This window comes from Mustela erminea, chromosome 5 (genome assembly GCF_009829155.1).
Source record: "Mustela erminea isolate mMusErm1 chromosome 5, mMusErm1.Pri, whole genome shotgun sequence".
Classification (NCBI taxonomy): Eukaryota; Metazoa; Chordata; class Mammalia; order Carnivora; family Mustelidae; genus Mustela; species Mustela erminea.
Window position 1 is genome coordinate 54,397,386 of NC_045618.1, and position 10,693 is coordinate 54,408,078.

At 52.9% G+C, this 10,693-nt stretch overlaps 1 protein-coding gene across 2 annotated transcripts; it reads left to right on the top strand.

The window, feature by feature from the left end:
* The first annotated feature begins 2,889 nt into the window (after window positions 1-2,889).
* Window positions 2,890-10,479, top strand: LPCAT4 (lysophosphatidylcholine acyltransferase 4). Of its 2 annotated transcripts, XM_032343163.1 has the most exons (14): window positions 3,125-3,670; window positions 4,932-5,074; window positions 5,400-5,620; window positions 5,996-6,108; window positions 6,227-6,287; window positions 6,575-6,633; window positions 6,823-6,857; window positions 7,385-7,439; window positions 7,607-7,689; window positions 7,942-8,067; window positions 8,432-8,564; window positions 9,351-9,449; window positions 9,787-9,943; window positions 10,195-10,479. In XM_032343163.1, exons 1-14 carry the CDS (start codon window positions 3,557-3,559, stop codon window positions 10,347-10,349), a joined length of 1,554 nt encoding a protein of 517 aa, XP_032199054.1. In that variant the 5' UTR covers window positions 3,125-3,556; the 3' UTR covers window positions 10,350-10,479. The 2 variants fall into 2 exon arrangements, with proteins under 2 accessions (XP_032199055.1, XP_032199054.1); XM_032343164.1 differs by lacking the exons at window positions 7,607-7,689; window positions 7,942-8,067; window positions 8,432-8,564; ... (1 more) ...; window positions 9,787-9,943; window positions 10,195-10,479 and having other exon boundaries at window positions 2,890-3,670; window positions 7,350-7,418.
* Window positions 10,480-10,693: the final 214 nt, after the last annotated feature.

The following is a 10,693-nucleotide window of genomic DNA, read 5'->3' on the forward strand; positions in this document are numbered from 1 at the left end:
CACTCTCAAGGAAATGAATTCCGCCAACAACTAAGGAGGCTTGGAAGCAGATTCTTCCCTTGTCAAGCAACCAGAAGAGAACATGACCCTCACAACTCCTTGACTTCAGCCTTGTGAGACCCTAAGCAGAGGACCTAGTTAAGCTGGAGTTCTGCCCTGGAGAAACTGTGATAATAAATAGAGGCTGTTATAAGCTGCTAATTTTAAGGCAAGTGTTATACAGCAACAGAAAACCAAAGTGGTTTTTTGGACATAGCCAAATCTCTGACTTAAACCAGCTTACTGAGCAAAGAAATTAATTTTCTTGTGTAACAGAGAGGCCAGAAGTACTTTAGACTTCAATTTGGTTTGTTCAGAGGCTCAATTCCATCATCAAAGACCCAGATTCTTTGCATCTCACTACTCTATCCCATGATGCTTTATCTTCAGATAGTTGCAAGATGGCTCCAATAGTCATAGGTGTCCCATTCGGAAATACCCACAGCATAAAAGGAGAGTGTTCATTTGTAAGGCACTTTTAGGAAGAGTAAGGAAACTTCCCAAAGGATCATTCATGTCTCACTGTCCAGAGTCACACGCCCATTCCAAATCACTCATTGAACAAGAAAAAAAGGACTTCTTCAGATAGTTTTCACCCATCCTGGCTGCTCCTGAGGCAAATGGGAGTGTGAGGCAGTTAGGTACTTGAACTAATCAGGGTTCTGTTAAGGGGAGAAATGACCAATCAAAAAGTTTACAAAAGGGGCACCTGGGTGGCTCAGTGGGTTAAAGCCTCTGCCTTCGGCTCAGGTCATGATCCCAGTGTCCTGGGATCAAGCCCCGCATCATTGGGCTCTCTGCTCAGCAGGAAACCTGCATCCCCTCTCTCTCTCTCTGCCTGCCTCTCTGCTGACTTGTGATCTCTGTCAAGTAAATAAATAAAATCTTAAAAAAAAAAAAGTTTAGGGGCGCCTGGGTGGCTCAGTGGGTTAAGCCGCTGCCTTCGGCTCAGGTCCTGGGATCGAGTCCCACATCGGGCTCTTTGCTCAGCAGGGAGCCTGCTTCCTCCTCTCTCTCTCTGCCTGCCTTTCTGTCTACTTGTGATCTCTCTCTGTCAAATAAATAAATAAAATCTTTAAAAAAAAAAAATGTTTTAAAAAAAAAGTTTACAAAAAAGTATGAAACCTCTAGCCCATCAGTTCAGCACTGGCAGAATCAACTATACTAGAGCATCTAAATTAGAATAAGGCAGACAGCAGAGGGGCAAAAATAAAGAAACTGTACCTTGGCAATTAGCAGCTAATAGCAAGCACATTTGCAGAACATTTTTGCAGAAAGTTAAAGATTATTTCTTTAAAATGTTAAAAACTACCACAGATACTGAGATTGTTCTGCAATGAGTGATAAGAAATCTGAAACCGTGAAGTTACAGCATGTCAGAGAGTAGCGAGGAGCAAGAACATTCATTACAAGAGACACAGCAGGTGAACAGACAAATGATGGAAGAATAGAGATCCACACCAGACACATTGCCTAAGGGTTTTCATCAGTTCCACAGAACCAGAAATTAGTTTCAAAACTTTCTCTGTGCATCATTGATAATACGTGGTTATACTTAATTACATAATGATTTGTGTATAATTATTATTACTCTGTGGGTGAGTTCTAAGCTTAATAACTCTTTCTGGTATGGGTATAGATTTCTGCCAAAATATAGAGGCATAAAAAGCAAATCATGTGTAACTACAAATTTGATAGGTTGCCTTAATGGAAGAAAAAGAATTATAAAAATATTTTAACTACCTTGGAGAGATAGATACATAGAAACCTGTTCTCGGGACGCCTGGGTGGCTCAGTTGGTTAAGCAGCTGCCTTCGGCTCAGGTCATGATCCCAGCGTCCTGGGATTGAGTCCCACATCGGGCTCCTTGCTTGGCAGAGAGCCTGCTTCTCCCTCTGCCTCTGCCTGCCATTCTGTCTGCCTGTGCTCGCTCTCTTTCCCTCTCTCTGACAAATAAATAAAATCTTTAAAAAAAAAAAAAGAAAGAAAGAAAAAAGAAACCTGTTCTCCCTTAAGTAAGAGGTAGAAGAGGTACAGGTATCTAATTATCCATCACCTTAGACACCTTCAACTTTCATGTATGTCAGTAATTACTCAAGAAAATTGGAAACGATTTTTAAATTTTTTAAAAGGTAAAAGAGCTACAGAATCTGAGAACGTTTAAGAAATAAGTAAATCGACCAGGATATCCTTTTGTTTCTCTGAGAATGCTGATGCTCTCATGAATACAGGTAGGAATTAAGTCAGTACATTAAGGGGCAGGAGGGAGAGAAGGGGATCTTGATAGAAGCAGAGTGACTTCTAGCGTTTGCCTGGTCCCCCTTGCAATGAAAGATTAATGGTGTGCAATGATCCAGCAGACCACTTCTCTGCCATTGTCCCCACTGACCTCAGGAAATGGTGACTGACAGGAATGCTTAAGAGAGAAAACTTGGTGAACTGAAGGCAGCTTCTTTCCACAAGCAGGGGGGATCTCACCCCTTTTTGTCGTGGGTATTCTCTTTCTGATTGTTAGTTACTAGCTGTGGACCTCAAAGTCCATCCAGTTCTCTGATCTCGCCATCGCCTGACAACCCGATGCTGACCACTTCATGAGTTTTACTAGGATGGTCTGCAGCTTGGACGTCAAGGGCAGAGAGACAAAGAGGAGCAGACGGAGAAAGAGACTAGAAGTGAAAAAGGAAAGCTGCCTCTGCGGTCACCCAGCCTTTCCGACTTCCACTGCCCCTCCCCAGCCTGGGCCTTGCCAGGCTCACGGGAAGCACAGGCGCCAGCATCTCCCGGGCTGCTGGGGCCCGGCGGACGCCAGGTGCGCGGAGCAGAACTGGAAATCCTGTTCAGCGCCGGCTGGACGCGGATGCCGAGAGGCGTGAGGCACAACACGGCCGCCAGAGGGCACGAGCGCCCCAAGTCCTCGCGCGATGGCGTCGCCGCCACCAAGAAGGAAGGGTGGTCCGCCTGCCAGGAGGGGTGGCTGGGGCCCGCGAGCCCACGGGGAGAGCGGGGCCCCACTAGCCCCCGAGCTGCGGCCTCCGCGCACCGCGCACCGCTCCCCCATTCCCAGCCGCCCGAGGGACCCGATCTGCGCTCGCAGGGTGACCTCGACGCCGGGCGGGGTCGAAGGACGCTCTCAGCTCCGCACCCACCTCGCGGCCCCAAGCCCGCTCCGAGCCGGAGGCCTGCGGGGAGGCGGCGACCCGCTGTTCCGAGAAGAACGCCCCGAGGGCCAGGCCAGGGGTCAGCGCGCCCTGGCATCCGGCCGCCGCGGAACAATGGCCGGAGGGGCTGCGGCGGGCACGACGGACGCGGTGGAGCAGGGGCGCCCGGGCGCTGGAAGCTCCGCCCCTCGGCCGGCTCCCTGACAACGCGGGCCGGGCCGCGCCGCCTGCTCCCCGCCCCTCGGCGCTCAACACCAGGCGGAGCCCCGGCCGGAGCGCTGCAGCAGCAGCCGCTGCTCTGCAGAGCCGGGCCCGGGGTCGGGGCCGGGGCGTCCTCGTTCCCACCTTCTCCCGTCGCTATGAGCCAGGGAAGTCCGGGGGACTGGGCCCCCCTCGACCCTACCCCCGGATCCCCAGCGCCCCCCAACCCCTTCGTGCATGAGTTACACCTCTCCCGCCTCCAGAGGGTTAAGGTAAAGTGTGAGTGGGGGGCGTCGGGAGGACTCGTGGGGATAGGAAAGGGAGGCAGTTTAGAGCCCAGGCAAAGATGGGGATGGGGATCCGGAAAAGAGGTGGGTGAGAGGCTTGCGGGGAGGGTGTCCGGGGGAGAGCACGTGGGGGCGGCGGGGGGCGGCGAGAAGTCCTTGGAGAGGGCGCGGGCTTGGGCGATGGATAGCTCGAAGGTGTGGGAGAATTGACTAGGTGAGGATGGAGGACAGCAGGAGACCCAGAGATGAGGCGAGATGGAAGATACTGGGGAATGCGGTTTACATCCTGCGGAGGCCGATGAACTAGGATGGAGGTGGAGGCTACGGAAAGCCGGGGGTGGGGGCAGGGGCGTGCTGAGTGCTTCCTCGAGGCTCTGAATGAGAGGGAAGACGTCTCTAGATCCATAATCTGCGCCCCTGTATGGATCCAACACCCCGCCTTTCCAACTCCCCCCTCCCCTCACTGCAGCACCTCTTGGTGGGGGGTAGGGTGGCTGAGAAGGGGGCTCACTACAGGAAGTGGAGAGGCGCACCAGCCTCTGGGAACTGGGGAAGGGTGTGGGAAGGGAGTGTCCAAGGTATCTGCTACCCTCACCACCCCTGAGGCAGGCTCCTGGGGCTCAGTTTGTTTACCTGCACTCTCCCCAGGGCAGCCCCGGGAGTCACCCTGGCTCCTGGCAACCCCTACCCTGCGGAGTAGGGCCAAGCTCTTCTCCCCCCGCCCACCACCACCACCACCCCCGTCCTAGGGGAGTGCTGTTGAGTGGAACTAGACTGGCCTGGGCCTAAAAAGGGGACCTCTGTGTGTTCCAACTCTACCACCTCCGAGGGCCAAAGTAGAAAGAACTATGCACCTGGTTTCTGGTGGACATAGGAGCTATTTATGGAATGCGAGGTAGGGGAGGAACTATCTCCAGCCTGCTCTCCTTCAAGCACTGTGCTGGGCGCCTCCACAGGGGTTATCATTAAACGTTCTTAACAGCCTTACCACGTGATAGATGCATTTTATGATTAAAAAATCAGGTCCGATCCGAATTATGAGGCCCCTGGTCCTATTAATCCTTTATCCTCTCGCCTTTATTGGTACCTTCATCTCACCTTGGATTCCGGCCCCATCTTTTCCCACACCACCTGTCCCCTGACCCACAGGGGGTGATGGCTCTCTGCTTTATCCTTGTGGGGGAACGGAAGCAACGGAGAGAGTGTCTCCCAGTCCTGAAGTGACATTTTCTCCCACCCTCTGCAGTTCTGCCTCCTGGGGGCACTGTTGGCCCCCATCCGAGTGCTTCTGGCCTTTATTGTCCTCTTTCTCCTCTGGCCCTTTGCCTGGCTGCAAGTAGCTGGTCTTACGGAGGAGCAGCTTCAGGAGCCAATTACAGGATGGAGGAAGTAAGTGGGGGATCAGCCCCCAGAGACCCTACTTCTGGATTCTCTTCCCTATTATTCATTCTGCTCCGTCTTCGAGAAGAAATGGAGGGAGGGTTCTGAAGCTCTGCTACCCAGCCTAGATAGGTGAGATGAGTCAGCCAGGTACCCAGGACCTCAGCTCTAGGTGATGCTCCCTGATGTGTCCTAGAGTAGCTGAACTTCATTCAGCCCCTTGGCAGAGGAAGAGGGGACAAGAGAAGGGCAGCTGCTTTTCTGGGTGCCTAAGCCTGGGGGTGAATAAGGGACAGATTCACCGCCTCTGCTGATGCCCAGCCTTGTCCTGCAGGACTGTGTGCCACAACGGGGTGCTGGGCCTCAGCCGCCTGCTCTTTTTCCTGCTGGGCTTCCTTCGAATTCGCGTTCGGGGCCAGCGGGCCTCTCGCCTTCAAGCCCCTGTTCTTGTTGCCGCTCCCCACTCTACTTTCTTTGACCCCATTGTTCTGCTGCCCTGTGACCTGCCCAAGGTTGTGTCCCGAGCTGAGAACCTTTCCGTGCCTGTCATTGGAGGTGAGAGAGCATAAGGGGTGACGGGGAGAGATGACAGCTCTGAGCAAAAAAGGCAGGAATCTGAGCTGCTCTGGAGAGAAGAACTGGCCTCAAGGGGGAAGGGAAAGGTTAGAAGGGAAGTCGGCTGTTGCTGGCAAATGAGATGCAAATGGATACCTTTGTGAACCAGCCCCTTAGATTCTGAGGGCTGGTGCTTGGAGGTGTTGGAAGGACCTCTGATCACTAGCCTGAAAGGACAACTCACAATAAAAGGAGGGTCCCCAGGGCAAAGAGATGACTGCCAAGCTTCTCCTACTTTTGAGGAAGTGGTGGCTGCAGGTATTAATGGCCCTGGGTGGGAACCAAGTGACTCTTTGTGTCCTTTCTGGACCCCAGCCCTTCTCCGCTTCAACCAAGCCATTTTAGTATCCCGGCATGACCCGGCTTCTCGGCGCAGAGTGGTGGAGGAGGTCCGAAGGCGGGCTACCTCAGGAGGCAAGTGGCCCCAGGTGGGTAAGGGTCTAAAAATCTCACCTTTTATGTGTTCCCAAAGAGGCTTCTCTTTCCTCTCTCCCCTTCAGGATACCCCCACCTCATTCCAGTCCCTTGGGTTTTTGTTTCCCCCAGGTACTATTCTTTCCTGAGGGCACCTGTTCCAACAAGAAGGCTTTGCTTAAATTCAAACCAGGTGAATAAAACCATAGTGGGTGGTAGGGCTGTAGGAGAAAGGAGCCCCAGACTTGGAGGGGGACTCTAGAATAACCCAGGAAGTGGAGCGGGGATTATAGGGAAGAGAGATAGGGAACTCCTAGGTGACACTGAAAAGTCTCTAGGAGTCAGAAAGAAAATTGCAAATGAAATAGAGTCAGGCCAGATATTATGTCAGAACTGTCCCAGACCCTGACCTTCATGCCTTCTAGCTACCTCCAAGAACTAACCTCTGCCTGGGGTGTGGGGGGTGGGAATGGGATTTAGGAGCCTTCATCGCCGGGGTGCCTGTGCAGCCTGTCCTCATCCAATACCCCAACAGTCTGGTGAGTCTGAGTGCAGGAGAGGAGACTGGGGGAGCCCAGAGCCACCCTAAATCAGTGAGAACTTTCGGTATAGCGGTGGGATGTGCACGTGGGGTGGGAGCGGGGTCAGGGCCTCTGCCCAAGGAAGATGGGCCAGCTCCAGGAAAGACAAGTAATCCCTATCTCCCCTCACCTCTGCTTCTCCCCTAGGACACCACCAGCTGGGCATGGAGGGGCCCTGGAGTGTGAGTCTTGGTGTTCCTGGGGTGAGGGTGGGGAGCAGGGCCCGTCAGAGAATTTCTGGCCCATCTCAGTCTCCAGGCAAGGCAAACAGACCTTCTTCATTGTCTGTTGAGAACTCTAGAGAAGAGGGTGCCTGTTTCCCTGTTTTGTTCTGATCTCCCGGTAATCTGGAAGTGCTTCCAGCCACCCCACCTAATCTTTCCTTCTGGGACTGTAGCTCCTTTGAACTTACAATCCAGTGTTTCTGAGCGATCTCCCCCATCTGTCCCTTGAGAGCCAGCATGGTTGCCTCACCTTTTCTGGCAGTTACTCACACCTCTTCTCTGGCAGGTCCTCCTTACACCTGTCCCCGCCATGCTCTCTCTTTCCCTACGGCCTTCTGGCGCTTCCCTCTGTCTCCCATTTGCTTATTTACCTAGCTCACTGTGTGGTTCGGGGTCCGTTTTTATATGATGGGAAGAACTTTCCCACTCCCCTCCTCATCCCATGTTTAGGGATTGGTGAGCATCTGAGGTCTCTCTTCTCTTAGACTGAAAGTCCTCTGGCTCACAGCCTCTCAGCCCTGCAGCATCGTGGATGTGGAGGTAGGACATGTGCCACCCTCCCCAACGCCACCGTGGGTGGGGAGGCGAATGGGCATCGGCGGACCCCTGAAGGGAAAAGAGGGTGGGAGTACTCACCCATAGCTTCGAGGTCCTGATGAGAAGTGTGTGTGTGTGTCTGTGTGTGTGTGTGTGTGTGTGTGTTTCAGTTCCTCCCTGTGTACCACCCCAGCCTGGAGGAGAGCAGGAACCCCACCCTCTATGCCAACAATGTCCAGAGGGTAATGGCACAGTGAGTATCCCACAAAATATTTCCTGGAGTAGATATACAGGACATAGGAAACACGGGGGGGTGTGGAGGGCTGAGGCTCCAAGGCAACGATCGGGGAGTGGGCAGTGGACTGGGTTCTACACAGCTGAGATTAGGGGTGGTTAAAGGGGCCCGGTCTCCTCCACGTTCAGCTGTCCAGACTCGGTAATGAACCCTTAGAAGACTCTTCTTCCTTGTTCCCCCCACTCTGTTCCATCACTTTTCATCCTCTAGGGCCCTGGGCATTCCAGCCACTGAGTGTGAGTTTGTAGGGAGCTTGCCTGTGATCGTGGTGGGCCGGCTGAAGGTCGCCCTGGAGCCGAGGCTCTGGGAACTGGGAAAGGTGCTTCGGAAGGCTGGGTAAGTGACCTTTAATGTAAGGGTGTGGGCAGTGACAACTGATAGAGAAAGAAATGGGGAAAATGAAGGAGAGTCTTAAAAAAGAAAGAAATGGGAAGGTAGAGGATTTTTTCTTTTTCTTTCTTTTTTTTTTTTTTTTTTTTTAAAGATAATGGAGTAAAAGGAAGGAGGTAAAAAAAAAAAAAAAGGGAAAGATATGTAATAAGCCCAGTGAGAAAAGGAGGAATGGTTCTCACAGGACTGAGTTAGAGTCCATCTTAGAAAAACACCAGATACACCTGTGCTGGGGGGACTCTTGGGGGCTACAGGCCAAGTTCCAGGAAGAAGCTGAGTAAGCTGTCTGCCTTCAACAATTCCACTGTAGGTTGTCTCCTGGCTGTGTGGACACCGGGGCAGAGCCGGGCCGGAGTCGAATGATCAGCCAGGAAGAGTTTGCCAGGCAGCTCCAGCTCTCTGACCCCCAGACGGTGGCTGGAGCCTTTAGCTACTTCCAGCAGGTAAAGGGGCTGGACGCAGAGGCCATGCCCTCCAGGCTGATGTGCTCAGGCTCAGGCAAAGGTGGGGGACCATACAACCTTGTGGGGCACCTCTGAGTGGTAGGAAGATGACATATGGGAGAGAACATGGTACAGGTTAGGCAGTGATGAGTTTGAAACTGAGATCTTTGCAATACTTTTTAAAAATAACCCTTAGCTTCTCTAGAGGATTCCTGAACTATCTCAAGAATTTTGGCACTCTATAAATTTCCTGGAACTTCCTCTAAAGGGACAGAGAGTGTTGATTCCTTAGATTGGGGCTGACTGTGTCTGAAAGGAGTTTCTCCACTTAGCCTATAGCAGAGCAGAATCAAAACTGGAATAGCATGGTGTCACCAGGGAAGACATCCTCCCTGGGTTTTTTTTGGTAAGAAATTATGCCAGTGGCCCTCTCTTTATCTGTTGGACCAGTCCTCCAGCACAGGCTGAGTCAGCAGAGAACCAGTTTTTCCAGCGTGGAGTATGTCAGAAGCCTGATGATAACTTCAGCATTCCTGGGGGATTCCCTAACATTCATAGGAGATCCCTTTCAGGAGAGCTTTGTCCCCAAGTGACGTGGGGATAGCTTGAATGGACCCATGACCTGAGAGAAATCCCAGGAATCCTGGAGAGTTTAGAGCTCACTGTTCTAAGGAAGCAGGCACAAGGGTCATCTCTGGGCCTGCTGAGAAGAGGGAGGAGCCAAAATCCAGGGCAGGAGGGAGGACACAGCATTAGTCCTCATCCTGCCCTGGTTTCTCCCTCTAGGATGCCCAAGGTTTGGTGGACTTTCGAGATGTGGCCTTGGCACTGGCAGCTCTGGATGGAGGCAGGAGCCTGGAGGAGTTGACTCGCCTGGCCTTTGAGGTATCAGAGAGATGGGGGCGGGGAATGCGTGGTGGCTGTGCCTACCCCTACCTGGAGGTCTCTGTGGGGTGTTGCTCCCAGTAGCTTCTAGACGGTAGGTGCTCAGTATCCCCCCACCCCAGTGCCCCAGTGTTGAGACCTGGCTGAGAACAGGGCAAGGGCAGCAGCTGTGAGTTTTTAATACTGTGCAAAGGGCCAGGGTGTGGGTGGCAGGGGAGAAAGGGAGGGCCTGTACTCCATGCTCTTGGAAGAGGAGGTACCCGTCAGGTAGACCTGCAGGGCGGTGTGGGGCCATGGCCTGAGGACAGGGCTTAACTTGCGTCTGTTTCTGTGCCAGCTCTTTGCCGAGGAGCAAGTAGAGGGGCCCGGCCGCCTGCTGTACAGAGACGGCTTCAGCACCATCCTGCACCTGCTGCTGGGGTCCCCCCGCCCTGCTGCTGCAACTTTGCATGCTGAGCTATGCCAGGCGGGACCCCACCAAGGCCTCTCCCTCTGTGAGTCACTGCCTTCTCTGCCAAGAGGGCTGGAGCCACCACCAGCACCATGCTGGGAGGGGACAGGGGCTGGTGGCTCATCCTCTTGAGAGGTGAGGCTGGGAAGGCAAAGAGGACAGAACCTCAGATCTGAGAAGTGAAGCAGGGGTGAGAGGGACAGGACATACTGATTCTGAAAAAGAACAGGGCTACCCTCTCCCCCTCCTCCTTAGATGGTTTGACTTTTTCCCTTCTCCCTCTTCCCTGCCCAGGTCAGTTCCAAGACTTCTCCCTCCACGACCCGCTCCACGGGAAGCTCTTCAGCACCTACCTGCGCCCCTCCCCAAAACCACAGGCCTCAACCCCAGGCGGCCGCATGGCTCTGGCCAACGGGACTGTGCCAGCGCCCAAGCAGAAGGGCGACTGAGAGCCTTGACCTCCCCAGCTCGCCTCCGGCCTACCCTGTGCCTCAAGCCCATTTCTGCTCCTGCTTGAGTTTTTTTGTTACTGTTGTTGGTTGTGTTTTTTTTTTTTTTAAGTTGATTTTCATTTTTTGTTTGGTTTTTTTTTTTTTTTGTAAAAAACTATTTTATATATAAATATAAATATATATCTATATCTATTTAAAAAAAAAAATAAGGCTATTACATGGATAGTATCAGCTGGGAACAAGAGGGATTAATGGTTGCAGGCTACCCATTGGAAGATCTCAAAGGTTCCCGGGCTCAGTCCTCTTGGCTGTTGCTGGACACAGCCCAGCCGCACTTCAGC